This window comes from Lontra canadensis, unplaced genomic scaffold, assembly GCF_010015895.1.
Source record: "Lontra canadensis isolate GAN:19392208 unplaced genomic scaffold, GSC_riverotter_1.0 scaffold169, whole genome shotgun sequence".
Taxonomy (NCBI): Eukaryota; Metazoa; Chordata; class Mammalia; order Carnivora; family Mustelidae; genus Lontra; species Lontra canadensis.
The window spans coordinates 1,780,926-1,806,811 of record NW_022631163.1 but is presented as its reverse complement, the minus strand read 5'-3'; the positions used below and the strand labels follow the sequence as shown (position 1 = coordinate 1,806,811).

Sequence of the window (25,886 nt, the reverse complement as noted above, 5' to 3'; positions counted from 1 at the left end):
GAGCCAGCCTCAACAGTCCTGCCACATGGGTAGCCTCAGCTCATTCCTACCTCCAGAAGAACCAAGGGGGAGACCTAACATTGGGGGGGATGGTTCCTGCTTGCTTAAAAAACTAAGATCAAGCCAGATCAGCAGGGCACAGATTAAAGAAATTATGGCACAACTACACCGTGTAGTTGTCAGGAAGAAAGCTGAATTTGAACGGACGTGGTTAGACCCCTCTCATTGCTCTCAGGATGAAATGCTCCCATAACCCAGCCGCCCTCCTTCCCTTTGCCCGCAGGCACACCATGCTCCTTTCGGCCATGATGCCTTCTCACGGGCTGCTCTCTCTGCTTACAACTCTCTTCCCTGCTAATCAACCCTTATGATCTCAGCTCACATCAGAGGCCTTCCCTGACCTAAAGACGAGGTCAAGTTCCTTGTTCGCAGAACCAAGTGTCCTTCCCTGAGAGCCCTCCTATCCGTTTGTCATTTCACATTCCAGTGGCCTGACATCTGGATGAACATCTTTCTTCCCCACTAGATGATAGGGACCAGAGGACAGGAATCAGGTCTGGTTTTGTTCCAGCTCCAAGCACAAAAAGTACATGACCAATAAATATGGCAGTGCAAGCACACGAACCACTAGACACATTACACAAGAAAAATCAGTTGTGTGGTGACAGCAGGTACCACATAAAACAATCTGGGTGAGAAACAAGCCCACGAGAGGACACGTACAGAAAGACTTCAAAGGGCATGCTGTGATGATGACATGGTCATGTTCTGGGTGATGAGGACACCAGTGTGCTCCCCTCAGGAAAATCCGGTAAGCCGCACACTCCCGTGCCATGTGCCCCTCTGTCCTGCATATGATTCGGCAAAAAATTTCTAACAAAAGAAGTAACGGGGACTGTGACTGGGACATCTTACCTGGAAGTCGGAGCCAAGGTCTTTGGCCAAAAGCATCTCCTTGGAGGGGCCCTGGGAGCCCAAGGCAGGCAGCGATGAGAAGGGCTCTGGCTGTTCCTTGGGAGAGCCCCCCAGGGCGGCATCCGCCTTCCGCGTGAAGGCATTGAGCTCCTGCTGCAGCAGACTCAGCCTCACCAGGATGGCGTGGATGAGCTTGGCGTCCCTGGGACCCTCGCTGTTGTCGGGGGCCTCGTGCAGCCGAAAGTCAGCACACTCGTTGTCCAGACAGAGGCGGAGGCCGGCCGAGAAGCCGTTGGCATCGGCCACCAGGACGTCGATGGCCTTGCTGACCAGCGCGGCCTGTTCCCTCAGCCCAGGCAGCGCCTCGGCCTCCCGGGCCCTGCAGAGCCGGGCAGCATGGGGGCCGGGGGCGTCGCCAAGAGCCGCGGGCACACACTGGGCAGAGTCCCCGGCCTCGGCGTCCGTCTCCAGCATGGGCCGTGTGCTCTGGCAGGAGGCGAGGTCACAGCGCTGGAGGTTGGAGAGCAGCACCCGGTTCTCGTACTGCAGCTTCTTGACCTTGCCGCTGAGCTCGCCGATCTGCAGCTTGGCGGCCGCCAGCTCCTCCTGCGAGGGCTCGCTGAGAACGGAGCAGCTGTCCTCCGACAGCGTCACGTCCAGCTCGTGCTCCGCGCGGAACTTGGCCAGCTCGGTCAGCAGCAGCTTGTTCTGGTCTTCCAGCTCGGCCGACGAGCGCCGCAGCAGCTCGGCCTCCTCCTCCACGAACTGCAGGTGCCGCCGCAGCTCGGCCAGGCTCTCCCCGCACTCGCCGCCGCCCAGCGCAGAGAGGGCCAGGCGGGCCTCGCCGCCGCCGCCGCCGCCGCCGCCGCCGTGATCCTTCATGTCGTCCATCTCTGCCCGCAGGCCTCGGTTTTCCACCTCCAGCTCCACGATGCGGCGGCTCAGCAGGTTGGCTTCCTCCTCCACCAGCTTCAGGTGCACCTTCAGCTCGGTCTCCCGGGAGTGGGGCGCGTCGGCCAGCTCCTCGGCGGACAGGGCGCCGTCCAGGTCCCCGAAGAGCGAGCGGTACTTGAGCAGCTCCTCCTTCATGCTGTCGTTCTCCTTGGCGAGTTTGCTGAGCTTCTTACACATGAGGGCTGACTCCTCCTTTGCAAAGTGCAGCTGGCACTTCAGGTCCGCGCTGTCCTCCTGCAGCCGGATGGACACAGGGACACACAGGACCCAGGAAGGTGAGTGTCACGACCGCACTTTGGGGAGCACTAACTACGTGCTGGGGGACACAGGAAGGAATCAGACAAGGGCCTGACTCTCGAGGAGCAGGGGAGACAGGGAGGGAGACCTCCTTGATGAGGCACAGCCTGGGGAATCCGGGAGGGCTTCCTGGAGTAGGCGACATCCTGCCACACAACTGTTGCTGCCACTGCTGCTACCATGACTACTATAGTTTCCTCATCTGTAAAATGGGGCAGTAACACTCCCTTCCTCATGGAGCCACAGGGAGGATTAAAAGAGATAATGTAGGAAAAGTGCCTGGCACGCTGACAATCCAGGACCACGAGAGGCTAACTGTACCCTATGCCTGACCTGCACCACATCTGTATGGAGCACTTTATCCGTCTCACTTTATCCGTGAGAGAACCATGGGCTCCAGGCATCATAGTGGGAAGTGAAATGAGCACTGAAGCCAAGAAAGTGAAAAGGAGAAGGGCGGGGTTGAGGCTGGGGAAGAGTGGGCTTCCCGGGCCACTTGGAGTTAGGCCTCGGCCCTTCAGATTCAGAATTGCCTGTGGGGGCCATGGGGGCTGCCAGGAAATACCTGCACCGAAGGCTTCTTGTCTGTCTTCCCCAGGGAGCGGGTTCCCCTTTTCTTCAAGGAATGCTAGAAATTAAAAACAAAATACAAAAAAAACCCTCAGAAAACTGAAAGCTCATAGGTTGATGATGGGCATCGAAAGTAGTCAAGGTGCCTTGGGTTCCACTGTGGGCCCCCCTCCTTGTCCAGCCTAGCCCAGCCACGATCAGTGCTTGACCAGCACCAACTACTGAGTTACAGGGGTCCTCAAGAACACCCAGCAGACCAGAAGCACGTAAGGAGAGGACTCTGATCACACCTGCCCAGGGTTCCCCTCCAACCCCACCCCTACATTATGATCCAGTTGGCCTAGGCCAAGACCCAGAAATCTGGGTTTCTGTTCTTCTACGTCTTTCATTCATTCACTGAAGATTTCTTGAGTACCTATTATGTGCCAGGTACAGCTAGGCACTGAGGACACGGCAATGAACAAGCCAGACAGGATACCTGGGGAGGATGCTATGGGCTCCACCCAGATTCCCACCTCCTCAGAACTGGGGCACTTGTTCCCCCAACTAAGACCTAAGTGATGCCGCTGGCTGAGGGCAGCCCCCTCGTTTAAGGTCATATGCCCAGATGCAATGACTGGTCCACGGCCTCCTGCCTCAACTCAGAACAACTCTGAACAGCCATCCCAGCTCCAGAGCTCCCCAGGAAATGGGCCGAAGCCGTTAGTGTGAATGCTCTGAGGCTCCTTGGTGGCATTATTCCCAAGGGGACTCTTCCATAAACACGCAAATCTCCATTTCAGGGGGAATCCTGTCCTCGTGGACTTCAATTCGGAATGCACACTAATAAACAAAATGCATAATGGGTAAAACAGATCACAATTACACAGGAGGGACGGCTCAATTTTTCACAATTTAAATTGTAAGTTTTCATGCAAAATAACACCATAATAATCATAATTCAAAAATCCAGAACTGATATGGAAAGAAACTGATTTTTTTAAGAAATTGATACTCTTAATTAGATAAGCAAATTCTACATGGAAAAGAGTACCCTAAGAAAGTAAAAGTATAGGGACGTCTGGGTGGGTCAGTTGGTTGGACGACTGCCTTCGGCTCAGGTCATGATCCCGGAGTCCCGGGATCGAGTCCCGCATCAGGCTTCCAGCTCCATGGGGAGTCTGCTTCTCCCTCTGACCTTCTCCTCGCTCATGCTCTCTCCCAGTCTCTCTCTCAAATAAATAAATAAAATCTTTAAAAAAAAAAAAAAAGAAAGTAAAAGTATAAACGATACTGGGAAGAACATTTGCAGTTTATTGCACTGACAAAGGGTTAATATCCTAAGTACATATAGGGCTTCATAAAATATGAAACAAAAAGGCCAACAAACCTACACTAAAATGTGCTAGAGATATGAAAAACTGTTCAGGAAAAGAAAGGTAAATGGCTTGTAACCAGAGGAAGATGTTCAACCCTATTCAAGATGGAGAAATACAAATTAAAACTACACCCAGAGACCATTTCTCACCCATCGGATGGGCAAAAATCCAAACATCTGACAATATATTCTATTGGTGAAGCTATGGAGAAGCAGTTAAAGTCCTATTCCTCTGGGAAGAATGCAAAATGGCACAAACCTTATGGAGGGGAGCTTGAGAAAATGTTACAATAATTTCTCCTAAAGTTTCTTGATGTTTAAAAATGTCACTCAGGGGGCTCCTGGGTGGCTCAGTAGGTTAAGAGACTGACTTGATAACAGCTCAGGTCATGATCTCAAGGTCAAGGGTTCGAGCTCCCCACTCGTCCCCCACAAAGTGCTCAGTGGGGAATCTCTTTGCTCTAATAAATAAATACACTCTTCTACAATTTTTTAAAAAATAACTTTTAAAAGTCACTCATGGATGAGTGTGTTGAACATTCCTTCCCGCGAGAAGGATGATTTATACTAAATGTACAGAACCACGATTGGGTTGCCTTTGACTTTTCAAGTTCAGCTGAGTATTTTCTGAGAGTGCTCCCAGGTGTTTGAATGCATGCTTCCCTAGCCCGCCACCTCTCACACCCATCTCTGAAGGTGAGAATTGATGAGGGAACAGAAGGCTGGCTGAGAACAAAGCAAAAGCTGACACCCTCCAATCTTCCCCCACCCCCACACTCCTGGGTGGGGCATATGTGACATTCTTTAGGAATTTCCCACCCAACTTAATGTTAATACCTTGCTACGGGGGCAAAATGACCTTGGCAATGGCAAGGCCTCTGGTGTCTGGTATCTTTTGTGGGTCCTCTTTAGCATATGAAAATTCTATTGAAACCTCCCTTTTCCTTACCTCCCCCCAACTCCATGGTACTTAACCTGCCATCTCTCACAACTCGGGGGGCAGCAGCTCTTCCAGCCCACGGGTCCTGTTCTCGTGCTTTAATAAACCACCATTTTTCACCAAAGATGTCTCAAGAATTCTTTCTTGGTCATCGGCTCCAGACCTCACCCCACTGAACCTCACCTATATTCTAGAACTTCATCAAGAACCATGGATCTAATCCAAGCCCCCACCTCGCTGAAGGTGGGAGAAAGGTCCCACAGTAAATCCATAGCTGACCCGGGACCAGTTCTCGACCCAGGTCCTGACATAGTTCCCAAGACTTGGAAGGAGAAAATGTGCTCCGAGTGGAGGGGGCACAGCGGCTCTCAACCTGGGTGCACATCACAATTACCTGGGGGAAATTTAACAAAAAATGCTGGTGCTCCAGGTCCCAGAGATGCTGCTGTAATTGTCCAGGGTGGGTCCCAGGCATTGGGATTTTTAAACAGCTTCCCAGGTTGATTCTACAGTGCGCCCAACCTGGAACCAGAGAGCCCAGGAATTGAACTCCAGCTGGGGTCTGAAGTGTATCTTGGAGCCCAGTCAAATCCTAAAGAGACCTTTTGAAATGCAAACGAGGCAGGAAGACAGAGGCTGACATTTCAGCCGCTGGGGGCCCAGAGCGAAGAGCCAGTATGTGAAAAGGGCTGATCTGGGATCTTTCAAAACCAAGGAGGAGAAGGCCGGAAATGGGATGAAGCCACAAAACAGGTTCCCCCCACAAACAGCCCCTCCCACAAATGGTGCCTGGGAAGGGGTGCTCAGAGGGACACCCAGGCATGGAGTGAGCGGTGAGGTGACTGACAGTCAGGCTCACAGATCCGGGCTGGCTTATTGCAAGCTGAGGGGGAAGGGAGGCCTCCACTGGGAGCTGAACTCTGGCAATCCCACAACAGTGAGTTTCTCATCCTGGGCGAACCCCTTCCTCTCCCTACAAAACTGAGCCGCTTCAGGTGATCTTCAAGCACTGCAGACTCCCTGGAGGGAGGAAATGGGGTGACAGGAGGGGAGGGGCAGGGCGCTATGAGGTCTCACCCACCACATATAAAGGAATGAAATCCTACCATGCCTAACACCATTAAAAAGGACAGACGGGAGTGGGATTTCCTGACATAGTAAAGTCTCTGAGACATCTTGGTAAGGAAAAGAAGGAACACATGCAACAAAACCCACAACCCAAATGTCCACCAACTGACAAATGGACAAAATGTGGTATATCCACACGCGGGAGTATCATCGCTCACCCACCAAAAATAACGAAGGGCTCATACTTGATACCATATGTGTGTATCCTGAAAACAGCACTCTAAGTGAAGGAAGGCAGTCACAAAAAGCCACACAATGTAGGATACCATTTACATAAAATGTCCACAGTAGGCAAATCCACAATGATAGAGAGCAGATCAGTGGTTGCCCAGGGCTGGGCGTGGCACCCCCCCCCCCCCCCCGAGTGGCTGGGGAGAGACTGTTGATGGGCTTGGGGTTCTGGACGGAGAAAGTGCTGAAGGTTGTTCAGCTCTGAATATTCTACAAAACCACTGAACTGTACACTTTAAAAAGACGAACTTTATCGTATGTGAATTATATCTCAATAAAGCTGTTATAAAAAAGAAAAACCTAGAGCATGTTACCATTGTTAAAGAAATAAGGGTGTGTGTGTGTGTGTGTGTGTGTGTGTGTGTGTCTGAAGAACATACCCCAGGCTGTTCACAATGAGAATATAGCAAACTTACACTTGGCTCTCTTCTTCCCCCACATTTGTGGCGGGTGGGGGAGACACAGTCCTCCAGCTTTTTCTTTAAGCTTTTTTTCTCATTCCAAAATATTTTTTAAAATAAATTAATATAGAAAAATACAATCTCACCGTAAATCTACACAACAGTGACAATCAGAAGTCTCCCCCCCCCCCCCCCGGGCCCCAGCCATTCTCCTCCCCAACCTGAGGGTGACCACAGCAGACAGCCAGTTGGAGCTCCTTCTCGACCTTTGGCTCTGTGTTTAAATACTGAAATAGACGGTGCTCTTTTAGACTTTTCTTTCCTTCCTATGTTTACTTGACTCTGTGATCTCTGATTTTTATAATAAGCACCTCAGGCAAAAGAAAACCCCAACCACCCAGCATTTTTAAAAAGTTTGTGTTCATGCTACATTATTCTACACGTTACAGAAACCATGGATACAATATAATCCCATCTTTATTTTCTAAAAATACACAGAGAAATACACATTGTGTGAACATGGAGAAAGGCTAAAAAGACACAAACCTACCTGCTAACCAGGGGTTAAGCTGGGTCAGGAGCAGAATTGAAGGAGGTGGTTAAGAGAGGCTTCCTTCTCATTTTTTATGTAGGGTTATTATTTCTATTATTTTTTTGGATAACACATTCACATTGTTCAAGCTTCAAAAACCACAAAAATGGGGGAATTTGGGTGCAATGTAAGAGATCTAGGCTTTCAGTTATGGAATGAATAGGTCTCCTGGATGAAACGTACAGCACAGGATATGTAGTCGATGGTGTTGTAACAGAGCTGCGTGGTGACAGACGACAGCTACACCTATGGTGAGGACAGCAAAGTGTGCAGACTTGTTCAATCACTACGACGTACACCTGAAACCAATGTCACGTTGTCCGTCAACTACTTAAAAAAAAAAAAAAATCACAAAAAAAAAAAAGGAACACAGTGAGCCCAAGTCCCCAGTTTTTCTGCCCGAGGCAACCAATACCACTGGGGTCAGATATACCCTTAGCGGTAGGCTGGGCCAACCCTGATGTGCTTTTGTAGTGATATTTTTGCTTCACTGAGCGCTTCTGTTAGAAGGGAGAAAATGCATCTAGACCTATACATTTCAATATGTGTGTGGATGTAAGTAGAAAAATGTTTTGGAAGTATATGCCCCTGCCACCCAATAATAATTTGATAATTACTCAGAGTAACTCCCCCTGAATACTGGATTACAGGTGAATTTTTCCTTCTTATGACTTACTTGTATTTTCTATTAGTCTTCCTCTAACCTCTCGGGTGGAGGGAGGAAAATCATAGTGAGATGTTTTTTACATACTATCCCAAGAAAAGTCACTGGACACCTCTCCAACTGGCAGACAGTACACTCTGAGTACCATGAACCTTGCATGTAACCTCACTGGGAAGGGAGGGCAGTGGGCAGAGACGAGGGGCCAGAGCGGGAAACACTTTCAGGACCAGAGTGACTCCAGCCTTTTCTGGTTGGGACTGACCCTCCCTCTCCGCGCCCCCCTCCCAAGCCATTTGGGCTCCCACATTACCCTTCAGCTCTGGAGGGAAAACAAGGCAGGCTCACAGAGCACAAAGACCTCCTTCCCTCTGCAGGGCAGCAGCTGGCCAGGTGGCCTGGGGGGCTGCGGTGCCCCTCTAGAGAGCCAGGGCCTTTCAGAGCCCCTTTGTGGAGCCACTAGGGGCAGATGTTCTGGCCCCAGGCCTCAGGAGAGTGGGAAGGAAGGGGCAAGGCGGGACAGTCCCAGCCACCAACAAGAATGCCTGTCGCTAAGTGACGGACCCCAAGGGCACATTCTTTGGCTTGTGCACATCAGGGACTTCCCCATCGACCAGCAGCAACTCACAAGACCATCTCTGAGCAGCCAGGGTGGGGCCTTTCCGCATCCTTGGTCTAATGGCTCCTGGTAGGAGCAGAGCCTATGTCCTCCCTCGTCTTTCTCTAGGAGACTAGTAGATTGGGTCCCCCGCATGTCCAGGCTGCACAGAGAGGCTGCCTGAGCTCAGCTCTGGAGGGGCCCCTGTGCTCCAACGCTTTCCCTGCTCCCTCCCGCCTTCCCTGCTCCCTCCCGTGCTGCCAGGAAACAAAGACCAACCTTCAAGGAATAAAAATGAACCTGTTGCCAAAACAGCTGGGCAGATTTTCACCAAATATGGAGGGGATGCTTGAGAGGGTCTCACTGAAAACACAGATGGCGCTGTGCATGCAAAATTTACTCTAGAGGGGACCTGCGGTGGGGGTGCGTCTTGAAGACCGAGGCTTTCTTCCTCCAGACCAGCTGAAGCAGCTAGAGGCCACACGGCTCTGCACTAAGGGGAGACCATCTGGGGGAAGGAAGCAAGGACTGGCTTAGACATGAGCCTCACATCAGAAGTCACGGGGACCGGGCGCCTGGGTGGCTCAGTGGGTTAAGCCTCTGCCTTCAGCTCAAGTCATGATCTCAGGACCCTGGGATGGAGCCCCACATCAGGCTCTCTGCTCGGCAGGGGGCCTGCTTCTCCCTTCTCTCTGCCTGCCTCTCTGTCTACTTGTGATCTCTCTCTCTCTCTGTCAAATAAGTAAATAAAAATTAAAAAAAAAAAAAAAAAAGTCACGGGGACCCACACTGACAACGGCAGGCATGATTTGCAATGTAACCGCTCTTTATCCGGGCAAGTGGCAGCTTGCTATAGACCGCGCCTTGCTAAGGGCAGCAGAAACGTGTTCTTTAAGGTAAATGGGACTGCAGACCCAGAGCCAGCCAGCAGTTTGAAAGGGTAATGAGGATCCCCAGCATTTACCAAGCCCTTCCCCTCCGCTAAGCACCTCACCTGCTCATCCCTGAGAAGGAGGCACGCATACTCCTGTTTTATAAACGAACAAACTGAGCCCTGGGACAGTTACACGATTTGCCCAGCCGCACAGTCACTGGCAAGTGAGTGGCAACTTGAATGCCAGCATTCAAACTCAGGCCCGTGTGACCCCAAATTCGAGCCTGCCCCGCACCATACAAACCATGGCCTGGATGCATCAGACGACACCGCCAGCAGAACCCGGCGCTGAACCTGGGCGATGTGATGCCAAGGTCAGCACCCTGTCTACCCCATCAGAGTGGGAATCGGGGTAAGAAGCCAGCGCCAGAGACAGAGGGGCTCCCTTCCTGCAGTCAGCAGCCCCTTTAGAGGCTCTGAAAACACAGCAGGGCCCTAGGGAGGTCCCTGGACAGGGTGAGGAAGGCGGGGCAGCACCTAAGAGTCGGGGTGACTTTGGGAGATAGAGTTCTGGGTTGGAAGCCCATCTTTGTCTTTTCCCAGTCCCATCTACATGCAGCAGTCCACTCCTTGGTATACACCCAGGAGAGCTGAACCTGGATCTTGTACAAAACCCGTGTGCAAATGTACGGAGCAGCATTCCTTCTACTAGTCGAAGGCGGAAACAACCCAAATGTCCATCAACTGATGAGTGGACACACAAAATGTCTATCTATACAATGGATTATTATTTGACCATAAAAAGGAATTAAGTACTGACACATACTTCAACACAGACGAACCTTGAAAACCTGATGTTGCATGAAAAAAGCCAGTCATAAAACGTCACCTATCACAGCATTCCATTCGTATGAGATGTCCAAGACAGGCAAATCCAGAGCCACAGTGGAGATTAGCGGTTGCCAGGGGCTGGAGGGCAGGGGGAACGGGGAGTGACTGCTAACGGGTACGGGCTTTCTTTCAGGGACAATGGAAATATTCTAGAGTTAGATCATGGTGATGGATGTACAACACCATGAATACATTAAAAACCATTAAATTTGGGGCACCTGGGTGGCTCAGTGGGTTAAAGCCTCTGCCTTCAGCTTGGGTCATGATTCCAGGATCCTGGGTTCGAGACCTGCATCGGGCTCTCTGCTCAGCAGGGAGCCTGCTACCCTCTCTCTCTCTCTGCCTGCCTCTCTGCCTACTTGTGATCTCTCTCTCTGTCAAATAAATAAATAAAATCTTAAAAAAAAAAAAAAACATTAAATTTGACATTTTTAAATGGTGACTTTATAGAATGTGAATTTTTTTCCTAAAGATTTTTTATTTATTTACTTGACAGACAGAGATCACAAGTAGGCAGAGAGGCAGGCAGGGAGAGAGGAGGAAGCAGGCTCCCCCCAGAGCAGAGAGCCTGATGTGGGGCTCGATCCCAGGACCCTGGGATCATGACCTGAGCTGAAGGCAGAGGCTTTAAGCCACTGAGCCACCCAGGTGCCCCTATAGAATGTGAATTATGATTAAAATACTATCAAGAAGAGCGGCACCTATAAAATGAGGATAATAGCTCTAGGTATGTTGGGAGGCCGTTGGTGTGGCGCCTGGTACAGAGTAAGCACTCAGACACAGCCACTATATTCTAATACAACACGTCAACACTCACACTGGCTTTCTGCCTAAAACACGAGAATGGGGAAATGATACTGGACGAGGGAGAGGCTGCTGTTACGATTCTTGAGCCGCAGCCCAGCTGGGCAACAGTGCCACTGCAGAGGGCGGGTGGGGCTGGCCACCCTCCCTTCTCTCCAGCGAAGAGTGATCTCCATGGGAACCACATCAGCTCAGGCCAGGGGCTCCTGTTCCCAGCTGGGTGACAGTATCGCCACAGCAACCTGTCAGGATGGCAAAGGCAGAGCTGGATGATGGGACTCCAGCAGCTCTGGCAGAATGGCTAAGGGACCCTCATCTCCATGGAAACCACATCAGGAAGGAGGAGGGGAAGGGCAGCAGGCAATCAGCAAAAAACACAGGGCCACGCCCCCTTGCCCAGATCCCAACAAGCCAAGGGGCATGTCCGGGAGGGCCAGACCTGCCTTGCTGACATTGCCTTCCTAGGGGAACTGAACTGTTATTTCTTAAGCACCTACTGCATGCCCAGCACCACGCAGCCCCATATGGGGTTCTTTACATGCTTGACTGTATTTCAAACTTCACAAATAATCCCCCCACCCAAATCCACCTAACTACAGCACTAATTAAAAGAACACGAAGTAAACTCATTTTCTTTCCTGTGCTATTCCCAGCATTTCTCACTCCTTAGTTCAGGGGATTTTCCTCCACGCTTCTGCCATGCATTTGCACATACACATGCCCCAAAACCAGTCTGCTCTGTACGCCTTTTCAAAATACTTAGTGGGATTGCACTATATAAATATATATACACACATAGCTCTCTAACTTTCTTTTCCTATTAGATATCTTTCAGCACCAGTACTTACATATCTACCTTCTTTTTTTTTTTTAACTGTGCTAACATATACATAGCATGAAATTTACCATTTCTAGTCATTTTCAAGGATACATTTCAGTGGCACTAGGTGCATTCGCTTTGCCAAGGAAACACTATTCATCTCTAGAACTTTTTTATTATCCTAAACTGAAACTCTATACCTACCGAATACCAATTCCCCACTGCCTCCTCTCTCCAGCACCTGGCTACCTCTACCCTGCTTTCTGCCTCCATGAATTTGGACTACCCTAGATATGTCCTATACTTGGAACCATCTAATACTGGTCCATTGGTGGCTGGCTTATGTCACTTGGCATCATGTCTTCAAGGTTCATCCATGGTGTAGCATGTGTCAGAATTTCATTCCTTTTCGAAGCTTACCAAGAGTCTACTGTATATATATATATATATATATATATATATATATACACACTGATGGCCATTTGGGTTGCTTCTACCTTTTGCCTATCATGAATAATGTTGCTCAGAACAGAGGGGTACAAATATTGGTTCAGGTCCCTGCTTCCAGTTCTTCGGGGCACAGATTCCAAAGTGGAATTGCTGGCTCATATAATAATAATTGCATGTTTAATTTGTTCAGGAATCGCCATACTACTTTATTCTTTTTAACTTCTTCATAGGGTTCTATGGTTACCTAATCTGTCATAAACAACCTCATGGGCTGGGTACTGTTATTATCCCGATATCAAACGGAGAAACGGAAACTTAGAGGGGATGTGGCTTCTGCTAGGGAAGGGGGCGCTGAAGTCAGGCAACCTGTCCCTCTCTGGGCCTCAGTTTCCTCTCCTTTACAATAGAAACACGCTGAGTTGGGGCGCCTCGGTGGCTCAGTCAGTTAAGCGTCCGACTCTTGATTTTGGCTCGGGTCATCATCTCAGGGTCAGGTGCTCAGTGAGGAGTCCTGCTTCTCAACCTCTGCCCCTTCCCCTGCTCACACACACACTCTCTCCAAAATAAATAAATTAATCTTTAAAAAACAAAAAAGAAACATGCTAAGCTTCAAGGCACTCTCTGAAACTGTCTCCCCTTTTCACTATCAAGGGTGGCAGCAGTGAGATGTGTGAAGAGGGCCTCTGTGCTGTGGGCCAGACCACAGGGCGAGAGGGGCGGGAGGGGCGGGGGGCAGGAGGCTGCCTGTGGGGGGGCCTCCCCCCTGGCCCTTAGCAGCAAATGCCCCCTGTCTCTACACTTGAGAAGCCATTGGCACGTCACACCAACATGCCCAGAGGAAGGGTAGCTGGAGAACTGTTCTGGCCTCAGGGTTGTGGTGTTCCAGTCCTGGAATACTGGCATGCCTGCCCTCGGGGAAGGTGAGGAGTGCCCTAGAACAATGTACAATCCCAGGACACCCTCATGCGCAGCCAGACAGCTGAGGCCCAGCTGTGCCTCTGTGGTCAGAAGCTGCCCAGAACCCGTCGGGAACACAGACCCCTGATTCTGGAGGATTCTAGCCCCTAGGCATCACCTAGGCGGATGGCTTTCAAGAGGCATTCTGCAGAGCCCCTGGGCCCCGTGCAACCTGAGGACATCTCTCTTTCTCTCAGGGGCTGTTTCCTCATCCAAAAATGGGTACAATCACAACCTCACTGGGCCTTTATGAAAATTGTTGAGGGGAAGTGTCTAGCACAGTACTTAACACGCCACATGCCCAACACATAGCAGAAGACAGAAAGTACACGTAAGTGGAAGGACTCACATGAGCAAAGCCAGAGAGGCTGGTGCCTGGGGGCCATATTTCAGGAAGAATCTAACGTCCTAACATCTGTGTTGAGACACCGGCCAGAGGTTCAGCCCCAGCACTGCCTCCACACCAAATGGCAGTCCCTAAATCACATCCACACAAGTTACCCCAGCGAGTCCTCACACGACTGGGGGCGTCCTTGTCCTGTTCTGTAGGTGAGGAAACTGAGGCAGAGGGCCAGGCCCCATGCTGGGCACCACGGAGTGCTTCCCAGTTAATCCTCCCACAGCTGCGGTTCTTAGGTGGATGACTGTCTCCTTCATTGGCCTGTGGGCCCCTGGAGGACTGGAATCAGTGTCTTTCATTCACCACTGTGCCCTCAGCGTCTGGGACACAGCGCACACAGCAGTACTTAGGAAATGTGTGTTGCAGGAATGAACGCATGAATAAGACAGCTCTGCCAGGGAGGCGTAACTGTGCAGACACAGCGGTTCAGAGCCCCGGCTGGGTGGGGCCGGCATGCGCCCACCTGCCCCGGCCTGGCCCTGCCTGGGATGGACGGGTCCTCACCTCTCTTGGCCGTTCCAGCTCTGTCTGCAGCACCTGCTTGGCCAGCTCGGTCTCGATGAGCCGCTGCCGGAGATCCTCGTTCTCCTCCTCCAGCCGCGCCCGTTTCTTCTCCACCGCCTCCAGCTCCTTATGCAGCCGCACGGAGATGTCCTTAGAGACCTGAGCAAGGGTGGGTGATGAGCAGGGACCCCACCCCGCCCCGTTCCGCCCTGCCCCACCTTGGTTGCAGAGCAACCCCCCAGCAGACAGAGTCTCTTACCACTCCCACTTAGCAAATGAGAAACCCGAGGCACAGAAAAGTCAGTAGAGGGTAGGGGGTCATACAACCAGGAAAGAGCAGAAGCAAAACCCAAACCCAGGCACCCTGTGCTCCCAGTGTCTATATCACAGTTCAGGCCCCAAGAAGCTGGAAAGACCCTGCCTGTTCTTAAGCAAGGCCTTCTCCATTATCCAGCACATTCGGTGTTTCCAATTCTCACAGGAGCCTGTGTCAGGGCCAGCTCATTTTAAAGGAAGGGAAGTCAGCTGGAGTGGAAACCAGAGTAAGACGGGCAGCCCCAGAGCCATCCGAATCCCACTGCTGCCACCAACCAGCACGTGATCCTGAGCAAACCATTTCCCCACCCTGTGCCTCAGTCTCCTTAACTGCAAAATGGGTGTAGTAATAGCGGCAGCCCCACGGGCCCAGCAAGAGGACTGAATCAGCAATTGCACAAAACACCTCGGCCCTGGGCCAGCACAGCGAGTGCTGGGGGAGTGCTCAAGCCGAAGCTCAGAGAGGGGCATGACTTGCTGGAAGTCATGATGTGACCCTGAGGCTGGTTTCCAATTGTCTGGGATATAGAACATGCTCTAAATGACAAAGGCTGGGCATGGGTCCAAGTCATCCCTATGGAAAGGAACTAACAGAGTTGCAAATGCCAATCCTTGTGCCAGGGCTTTGCAGCAAAGCACCCCGTTTCCCCAAGGACACCCTGAGGGTCAAAGGCCAGGAAAGGGGAGCTTCTGGGGGTGTGGTAGGCTCCTCTGAGCCGATAAGTCCCAACTACCCCTGAGCGATCCAGGCACTATCATTTGTCAAAAACCTACCATGTGCCAGATTCATGCACCTTTACCCCAATTCTGTGTGAGGCTCGCTGCCTAAGTGACCTCAGGGTCATGCCAAGCCAGGGTAAGCTGAGCTAGAGGGAGCCCCTAGGATCTGCCTGAGAGGCCAACGTGGCCAGGATCTGGAGGCGTCCGAGGGCTTTGCCAGCAAGAGGTATGTAAGGGGCAGACAGCCCAACGCCCCAGGCCTGCCAGTCTCGGAAACGGCAGGGGAAGAGGGCCTCCTCCACGCCGGAAGCGAAGAGGGCCCTCCCTGCCTCTGCCCTCTGCCTGGACCCAGGCCCAGCTCAGCATGGACCCTCTGGCAGTGTGAGAGACAGGCCAGGAAAAACAACGGCCAGAAAGGAAATTCAGCCCTGCCTCCCCCTCCCTCTGTTGCCCACTACCGCACTCTAACCCTGAAGATCTCCAGGGATGGCCAGAATCTTCCCCTGTCCACATCGTGAGGTGAGCAACCCGTCAGTATCAGAACAAGGACTTGGCAGGTGGGGAGAACTGAGTCCGATTCCAGCACTTTCTGTGTGGACACCCATGGCAAGTTCATTGACACATTTGAAGTCTCAGTGTGGTCACTGGTAAGTAGAGCTAAGACAGCCTATTCCCGGGGCCGCTGTGAGGAACACATGACACAGCCCCTGGGCTGGTGGCTGGAACATGGAGAAATGCAACTTTTTAACGCACTGTTGGCATCACTGCTTCACCTCCGTGCACTCATTTTATTGGACTGAGCCCAATACCCCACAGCCTCACTCTTGAGTTTGGTGTCAGGGTTTTTGCTGGAAGTGTTCAGTCCCAGGCTCCTGGCTATGGTCCTCAGTTTGGGGTTCTTAAGACACCCAGAAGCCCCTGTCCTGATGAATATTCCATTCATTCATTCATTCATTCATCCTGCTGAGACCGTGGGGGCAGGAGTGGGGGACACAGAGATGAAGGCCCCGGATCACACCTGGGCTCCTTCACATCCCCATGTCCCAGCAGCAGGGCATGGTCTGGCACACGCTAGTGCCCGGTAAATGCTGGTGGGAGAACAAACAAATCCAAGGTTCCAAAAAGTGAAAAGAGAGGGAAATGAAGGAGTGAATGGCTGTTGTACCTCCCCTAACTTGACTAGAGATGCTCCCCTCAATCAGCCACTCCACCCACTGTCCAGGGAGGGCTGTGTCCCTGACTGATGTGAGTGCTTCTCTCCTAACTGTGCTCCCACTTGGGGCCAGCTCCTCTCCACTGAGGGATAGCTCCATCCCCACCATGGCCTCAACCAGGGAGGCAACACTCCCCACCAAGAAGTCATGATCTGTGCCGATTCCTGGGTCCTCTTGGGTTCATAAATGACTGTATTGATTTCATCCCTTCCATGAGTCCCCAGCCTCCTTCCACCCCATTCTCCGCAGGATCTCCTTCCCCCTTTATCCCCCACCGCCAGGGATTGCTATGTGGAGAAAGTCCAACCCTAGGCAACTTACAGGATTCCAGTGTGAACAAAACAGCCCTTAATTTCAGATCCCACAGGACCCTGTGCCCCCAGCAGAGGCCCACAGAAGCGAAGACCATGGTAGCCAGGAGGGCAGGAGTCTGGTGGTCTCTGCCTGTCCTTCCTCTCTCTGAGCCTCAGTGGCCCTGCATGCTATCACCTCTCACGGGTGATTTATAGAATTAACTCTCACAGGACGCCTGGGAGGCTCAGTCATTAGGCATCTGACTTCAGCTTGGGTCACGATCCCAGGATCCTGAGATCAAGCCCTACATCAGGCTCCCCGCTTGACGGGAAGCCTGCTTTCCAAACTCTCCCACTCCCCCTGCTTGTGTTCCTGTTCTTGCTGTCTGTCAGTTAAATAAATAAAATGTTTAAAAAAAAAAAAAGAATCAGCTCTCACTTCCTGACACCACGTGCCTTTCACCCCCCCAGGAAGGGCTTTATGATTCCATTCTGACGTGCAGAAAGGAAAGGTCACCTGCCCAAGGTCACATGGCTAGGAAGCTACAGAAATAAGGTTTGAAATCAGGTGGCTTAACTTTAGGGTCCTGCTCTCCACCTGACCCTGTTGCTGGCCCAAAGCTTGAAGACATCATGTTAATATTTGTACTCAAAGAATTAGTAATAAGCCCCGCAGAGGGTTCACGGAGTCATGTGCTCACAAGGCCCCACCTGCTTGTCTCATTCCATCCTCGGATGATCCTGCCAACTACTCCCAGGGCAGGGGGCTCAGATACTATGGGAGGTGAAGCAGCTGCAGCTTCCGGACACCAGGGCAAACCCCCAAAGCGCAAACAATGTGCTCAGCCATGAGGTCACTGTTTACAGCGCTGAGGCCTGGCTCCTGCCAAAAGCAACCAGCAGCCTCCAGGCCATGGCCCCCCTGCTCACTGGGCCTCTTGGCTCATGGGCGTCCCTGTCACTGTCACTCTGAATCCTCAGGGAGGGGGAATGGGAGGTAGGGCCTGGGAATCTGCACTATAGACAAGCCCGCCAGGGGATTCTAATCCACAAAGGCGGGTTGAGATTCTGGCATCCTCTTCCCTGCCCTTGCCCCTCTATTGCCTTCTAGGTTCTTCTCCTGAACATTAACACTATAACCAATATTTGTTCCTTTGCTGGGTGAGCACCCCACACAAGATTTGGGGGCCAGCACTGTCTTTACTTGAGCCATTTTGTTTTAACCTTGCAAAAATCTCTATAGGTAGGGCGCCTTGGGTGGCTCAGTGGGTTAAAGCCTCTGCCTTGAGCTCAGGTTGTGGTCCTGGGATCGAGTCCCGCATTGGGCTCTCTGCTCAGCGGGGAGCCCTGCTTCTTCCTCTCTCTCTGCCTGGCTCTCTGCCTACTTGTGATCTCTGCCTATAAAATAAATAAATAAAACCTTTTAAAAAAACCTCTATAGGTAGAATCTAGTTTTATCTCCACTTTCCTCAAGGGGAAACTGAGGCTCAGAGATGTGAAGGAGTGTTGCGAGGGCCACACACCAAGCAAGGGGGAGAGCGGGTCTTTGACACAATGCCACCCTGCCTTCCTCATGCTGGGCAATGTTCCCACTGAGGCTCTGTGGGGCTGGCAGTCTCTGAGGACCACAGACAGAGAGCCTGCGGGGGAGATATACCAAGGTGTTTTTCAAGGCGCCCTCACCAATAACCTACCTGCTGGACAAAACCACTAGAACTGCAAAAGCCCTACAGATTTGGCTGCTCTCGGACCCGTATGTAACAGAAGGGTAAACTGAGGCCCCCAAGAGGTGCCCCAATGCCAGTCCTGGCCGGGGCTAAGGAGCTAGCAGAGCAAGTCAGAGTCCCTCGGAATACCCAGCTCTGGGGACCCTCCCCAGGTCGGCCCATCAAGCGCTACTCCCAGGAGATATCACAATTCTAAGAACCCCCAAAGTGACTGAGAACAAACCCAGCACGTGGGGTGTAGCACGGTGCCAGACCCGGCCTGCGGGGATGAGCTCAGAGCTGGCGCTGCAGGGGCGGGGAGAAGAGGGAGCCGGGGAGAAAAGGGAGCAGCGAAGGGAGCAAGGTAGACGCTGATTGGCTAGTTCAAATCCCAGCAGAAGGGGCGGCTTCCCAGCGCCCGCAGCCAAGACCCCCTCCCACACGCACACCAGCTGCTCAGCGCTCCGCCCAAGGAGGCACTGGCCAGCCCGCCCAGTCGGTCGTCCTCCCTCATCTTTCTAAGGCCGACTCTTTGGCGTCCTGGCTCCAAATCCCCAACCACCCAGGCCCCAACTCTGCTTCGCCAGAACTTCCCCAGCTCTTCCTCTCCCCTCGCCCCTTCTATCCAGTGCCTGGAGTTTGAATATCTGCGAAACCATTTTGGGGGGTGGGGGGTGGCTGCCGGTCAGATAGCTTTAGCCTAGGAGACACACCCTTTCTGGGCTCAGTTTCCTCACCTGCACAGCCCACCCGTAATCCCGCTGCGCACCTGCAAAGACAATGGGAAATGCGAGCCTGCCTAAGGGCTGGCGCTCACGGTTTACCTCCCGGCACTTACAGAGAGGGCTCTCTCCGCAGCCCTCAGGCCTCAGTTCAGAAGTCAACCCTGCAGGAAGGGGGGGGGGGGGACACGACGACGACACGGGTACCTCCAGGCTGTACCCCCAACCCCAGTTCCTGCAGCCCCTTGCTCACACTGGGCTGAGTTCTGAAAATGGGGAGCTGGGCACAGAAACAGGCAGGGGGTTGGCTCTACTGGAGGTCCCTCCTACTAGCCCCGAGCCCATCAGCAGGGAGGAGAGGTCAGGCACCAGGAGGCTGATAAGCCTGCGTGGTACCCATTGCACACTGAGTGTCATGTGGCCTTGGACACAAGGTCCTTCCTTTCTCTGAGCCTCACTTTCCTCATCCAGAAAATGGGACTAATAACATTTTTGAGGGTTTACAGTGACATCTTACCTGTATTATCTCTTCTAACCCTCAGAGAACCCTGTGAGGCAGGGGCTGCTGGGATATCCATTTTACAGATGAGGAAACAAACTTAGGTGACCTGCTCAAAATCCCCAAATTAGGGCACTTTGGAGTCCAGATTTAAACCAGCCCTATCCAATCCAGGCCTTCTTCACTACTCTCATTAGCATAATAAAGAAACCTCCACAGGGGCGCCTGGATGCCTCAGCCTCTTGATCTCAGCTCAGCTCTTAATCTGAGAGTTGTGAGTTCAAGACCAGCATTGGGCTCCATGCTGGGCGTGGAGCCTACTTAAAAATAAAAATTTTTTAAAAACCCAAAGAAACCTCCCCCAGACGGTACAGGGACAACTCAGAGCCCAGCATGTGGCTGATACTCACAGCGGCCGCGGTGAGTAGGTTTCATATTTACAATATTACCTTGGGACATCCCTGTCAGTTCACCAGCGATCCCCCAATTTACAGATGAGGAAGATGAGGCCCAGAGAGCCTCAAGCACACACAAGGAGCTGACCTAGGCTCCACCGGGGTATTGGGAGAGGGCCTGGAGCTTACCTTGACATCCTGCTCCAGGCCCCGGATGAGCTCCCCATCCACCTGGCCAGTCTGTGCGGCCCGGAGGCTACGGCGCTCAGCCTTGCGCAGCCGGTACTGCAGGATCCGGCAGGTCTTGCTGGCCTGGTCCAGCTGCTGTCGCAGTTCCTGCAGCTGGTACACGTCCTCCTCCATGTAGACGTCCCGCATCTCCAGCATCTCGGCGCGCAGCTCCTCGATCTCGTCCTGCAAGGGGGGCCGGGTGGTCAGGTCACCAGGCGGCCCTGCACCACTGTCTACTGGTCTGAGCCACTGTCTACTGGTCTGAACGCAAGCCACCCCCAACACTCTCCTAGGCCCCTCGGGGGCCTGGGTGTGCGAGGCTGAGTAAGGCCCCGTCCCCAAACACGTCTGTATCCTCATTCTCAGAACCCATGGATATGCTGCCTTTACAGGGCAAAAGGGACTGTGCAAAGCAGATGAAGTTAAGGATCTCTAGACTGGGAAATCTTCTTGTATTCTCGGCACCCCAATGTAATCACATGGGTTCGTGTAAGAGGGAGGCAAGGGGATCAAAGTAGGAGGTGACGTGACAGAGGAGAGGTCAGATGGACATGTTCTGAAGATGGAGGAAGGGGCACGGAGAGGGGACTACGGGCCCCCTCTAGAAGCTGGAAAAGGGAGGAGATCCTCCCCCAGAGCCCTGCCATGTGGCCTCAGCAACGGAGTCCTGCCAACACCTTCATTTTCAGGCTTCTAACCTCCAGAATGTAAGATAATAATCTTGGATTGTTTTAAGGCCCTCCGTTGGTGGTAATTTGTTGCAGCAAGAGGAGCCTAACTGCTCTGGGGAAGCAGGGCAGACTCATTCGACAAGCATTTAGGGGTACCAACTATGTGCCAGGCCTTGTGCCAAGCACAGGGGCAGGAAGGGACAGTACTGACTGAGACCAATGGAGTCCCTCCTGTAGCTTCTGCGTGGAGCCCCAGATCTCACTGGGGAGACATATGATAAGCAAACAAATTTTAAAAATCTGAATAAATGGCAAGAAGCAAAAACCCCCACACCTAGCTAACATGCTAGAGCACTGGGGAAAGGCTGTATTCCAGGACGTGGTCAGGGTAGCCATCTCCAAAGAAGGGACATCTGAGCTGAGGGAAGAAGGAGCAGACACACAGACAGACAGCCAGGGAGCGATGTCTCTAGGCAGAGGGTCCAGTGTGTGCAAAAGCTTGGAGGCAGGACAGAGCTCGGGGTGTCAGAACACAGCAAGGTGGCTGGGGTAGTGAGAGGAGCGTGAGCCGAGGCTGGGGAAAGAGAGAATGGGGGTCGGCCATCTAGGGCCTTGAAGGGCCAAGTAAAAAGTCTGCATTTGGGTTTTAAGTGGAGGGTGTTGGGGGATGACCTCACTTCCTCAGGGCAGCTCCTGACCACCTCTGTCACCAGCTCCCAAACGTCCCTCACTTCCTCTATGTCACCATGAGCACGTCTGAATTCTCTATTTAAGAGTCTGTCTCCCCTCTGGGAGTGTGAGTGTCTGGGGCACTGCCCCACGCCTACCCCCGTCCTTGCTGTATCCCCCACACCCAGCATGGGCCTAGCACCCCACAGGTTCCCAACAAACATTAACTGAATGAGTGCACATGTGTGCAGTTAGATAAACAACCACAAAAAAGACATAACAACCTGAAACAGTCATTAGACAGAGTGTAAGGGGGCGAGTGAGGCAACCCAGCAGGAGAAATGGATGATGATTATGTCTAATAACAAATGTGCTATAAAACTTGAGTCACAAATAGAAATAATATTTACTCTTAGTATGACTGAATGAATTAAATAAGATGGTAATTAAATAAGATGGTACACTAAAAAGAGAAACTGAGTCACAGGGGAGGAATGATCTGCCAGAGGCATCCCTGAGGAGCCAGAGAAAGGACCCAAGGGTGGTGCTGATGGGGGCAGGGAGGTGGGTCCAAGAAGCAAAAAGAACAACTCTGCAGGCCTTGGAGAGGGGCCACAATCCAGACAGTGTGTTCACCAGCCCCTCTACACCTTCCTTTCCCTCAAAGAAAATGGGTGGCTCCCTCTGGGGGCATGGCCTGAGGTTGTCCAGTGCCCCCCGGAGACTGGGGGTGTTGGTTTAATTCAGGAGGAGGGTTAGAAAGCAGGCCAGTTCTCACCCCATCATCTCACCCCTTTCTCACGTGGTCCTGAACTCAGGAGAAGACGGAGGGAACAGGGATCTGGTTCTCCCAATGACAGATACAGTCCCGTTCCCACCATCAACCCAAGGACTTCATCCCCACTTGCCACCACGGCCTCTCCCCTAGGGATGGCTTCCACAGCAACCCCCAAAGTGGTCCCACCTCAGTGGGACCCCATCTCCACCTCTATCCCAATACACACACAGACTCACTGCCACCATGCCAAATGGCCAGAACTAAAAGTGGAAAAAGAGGAAGTGGCACAGTCAATGATCACACCAGTCAAAAGAAATGAGGAAGTGAGGGGTCCACATGCCATTTTAGCTCATGGTTTAAGGAAGCATAGAGGAAACGGTACTCAGGAAGTATGGGCCAGTCAGCTAAACCCAAAGTCAGCCAGTCTCCAGATGAGCCCATGTTCAAATCCCCACCCTGCTATTTCCTAACATCTCATTTATTCTCCCTGCAGTCATGTGGACAGGTGATGGGGAGGATATGGAGGTCTGAGTGGACCTAAAACTCAGGATGAACTCAGGGAAAGAGCAGAGAACATTAAAGCTCATAATGTTGGGTGGCATTAATAGAAGTATTACATTTAAGTCATGGGAGGTGACATCACTCAACACAGGAATACGTCCAGAGCACTGGAGTCAGTTTGGGGGGACCATTTATTTTGTTTACTTTTAAATAACTGATTTTTTCTATTTATAAAAGTAGATTATGATCATAGAGACAATTCTGAAAATATAGAAACCTAATTCCTCCCCCTGGTCCTAAGTCACACTGGCTCTCAAAGAGTGGTTCCTGGGCTTGAAGCATATAACCATCACTGGGGAACTTGACAGAAATTCTCAGGTCTCAACCGAGATCCACTGAATCAGAAACTCTGGGAGGGGGCCCCCCTGGTGACACGAAGACAGGGGGTTTCCTTCCAGTCTTTTTCCTAAAAGGGCAAGAGCGATCTGTGGCAGGACCACAAGACCAGGGCCTGACACAGAGCGGAGACTCAGTAAGCATCTACAGAACAATCGAATGAATCAGTGATCTTTCTCACATGAGCAGCTGGCTCCCCGGGGCCTGCCCCGGACCACAGTCAGTTTCTGAAAATGCAGGATGTTGCATTCAGGCCAGCTCCATCTCCTGTGGGGCTAAGGAGGGGGGCCCAGGCCCGTGGGGGCCTGTCCCAGCTGCAGGCAGAATGCGGGTCAGCCCCTCCTGGCACGGCCCAGGCAGGACGGCAAGGCCACAAAGGCGGGCTTGTGGCCCGCACAGGCCGGGTCGGCTGGGACTCGGGCAGCAGGAGCTGGCGAATGCAGGACTCAGGCAGGCGCTGCGTTCTTGGGCCCGAGGTGGGGTCAGGGAAAGCAGCTGCTAGGCCCTTGGGACAAGACCCTGTTTCACTCCAGAGTTTCATATATATATATACATATATATATATGTGTATATATATATATGTATATATATATATATTTTTTTTTTTTAAGATTTATTTATTTGTCAGAGAGAGAGAGAGGGCACACAAGCAGGGAGAGTGAAGGCAGAGGGAGGAGCAGGCTTCCCCCTGAGCAGGGAGCCCGACGTGGGACTTCATCCCAGGACCCTGGGATCATGACCTGAGCTGAACGCAGACCCCCAACCAACTGAGCCACCCAGGTGTCCCACTCCAGAGGTTCTTAGACCTCACTGAGCCTCTGAATCTCCCAGGGCTGCTTGGCCCTCCAGTCCCAGCCCCCAACAGTCTGACCCAACGACGGGAACTGTGAGAGAGGGAGGGGAGCTCAGCCTTCTCCCCTCCTTCACAGACAGCCCAGGGGCTTTGGGGCTCCACCCCTCCCTCCCAGACCCCCCCAACTTTGTGCAAGGGGGAGGGAGGGATAAACTCCACTGGCCTCTGCAGGCCCAGTGACTACACAGCAAGGTTGTTGGAGACCCCCCCAACACCGGTGGGGGAGCCCCAAGCCTCACTCTCCCATGCAGATAGGAAAAGGCCAACAGCGTCCATCTCAGAGCCTGGGGGCCCTTATTCTCAACCCCACAGTCAGAAAGCCCAGCCTAAAGAAGCCGGGGAAAGGTGGTCAGACCAGGCATGGCCTGCCAGCCCCTCGATAGCCCTCTGTCCCCTTTGGCCACCCCTTCAAGCTGACCATCTCTTCTTGAAGTTGACCCTGATTATTTAACATGGACTGAGAAGGCGGGTGTGAACAGGGATAGAGAATAGGAATGGGGCACACTGCCTATTGCCAGAGTAGTCTTTAATGAAAATATTTATTTCGCTCTGATTATAGAGGTCATTCCTGTTTATCGGAGAAAACTTGAAAATAAAAGGTCACTTGCTGTCTCCTCCACTGTTTCCCACTGGCTTCTGCAATAGGTCCAGCCCCTTACCCTGGAATCCAAACTGTCCCTGGCCTTCCCCTTCTTTCTGCCACCCTACATCCCCCCAGCCCCGCCCCTGCATCCTCTGCACCCCACATCCAGATATCTCAGGGCACCTGGCTGGCTCAGCCAGCAGAGCATGTGACTCAATCTCAGGGTCGTGAGTTTGAGCCCCATGTTGGACATAGAGTTTAGTTTAAAAAAAAAATCTTAAAAAAAAAAAAAGAAGAAGAGCTACCACCTATCATGAGGCTCACAAATGACCAGGCCCCAGCCCAAGCACATACATACCCAATAATCTCTTTTCTTTTCTTTTTTTTTTTTAACTTAAATTAGTTAGCATGTATTATTAGTTTCAGAGGTAAAGTTCAAGGATTCATCAGCCTGATACAATGCCCAGTCATGCACAACAATCTGATCCCAACCCTGTGAAGGAGGTACTGAAAATGTTCCCTTTTTGCAGACAAGCAAACTGAGGCTCACAAGTTTCCCGGAGCTGCTCAAGTAAGAGACCGGTAGAGCTGGAATCCAGGCCGGCCCTTAACTGTGTTCTCCTCCCAGGCTGCCCGGGGCGAGTCCTGCCACTAGAAAGGCCTCTGCCAGCTTAACTCCTAATTTATATGCTCTTTCCAGAGCATTCTGTCCTCTCCCAAACCACACACTCTGAACGCCATTCTTCTCTGTACTAACAACAAGTTCAGGTTGCATTTGCCTATTTTCCAAGTCTGCCTTTCCAAGCTGGGAGAATGGCACGCGCCAGCAAACTTGTCTGGTCCCCTGCCCAGGCCTGGCCCTTGTCACAGTCTACTGGAATGACCAGAAGGATGAGTGTGGCCTCTGCCTCGTCCAGTCTCTCCCCACAGACCAAGGTGGGCAGGCACTCCAGATCGCAGCCCCAGGCCAGCTGCAAAGAATCAGGGAGAGCCCGG

General features: G+C 52.1%; 1 protein-coding gene across 3 annotated transcripts in view; it reads right to left on the bottom strand.

Moving 5' to 3' along the window:
• The window catches only part of SOGA1 (suppressor of glucose, autophagy associated 1), a 62,059-nt gene that overhangs the window by 21,071 nt on the left and 15,102 nt on the right, over positions 1 to 25,886 (bottom strand). For all 3 annotated transcript variants that reach the window (XM_032845812.1, XM_032845813.1, XM_032845814.1), the window contains exons 2-5: positions 20,398 to 20,622; positions 14,345 to 14,503; positions 2,732 to 2,794; positions 916 to 2,103 (exon numbers count right to left, since the gene is read on the bottom strand). In XM_032845812.1, coding sequence (XP_032701703.1) covers positions 916 to 2,103; positions 2,732 to 2,794; positions 14,345 to 14,503; positions 20,398 to 20,622 — 1,635 coding nt within the window. The remainder of the gene's footprint in view (positions 1 to 915; positions 2,104 to 2,731; positions 2,795 to 14,344; positions 14,504 to 20,397; positions 20,623 to 25,886) is intronic.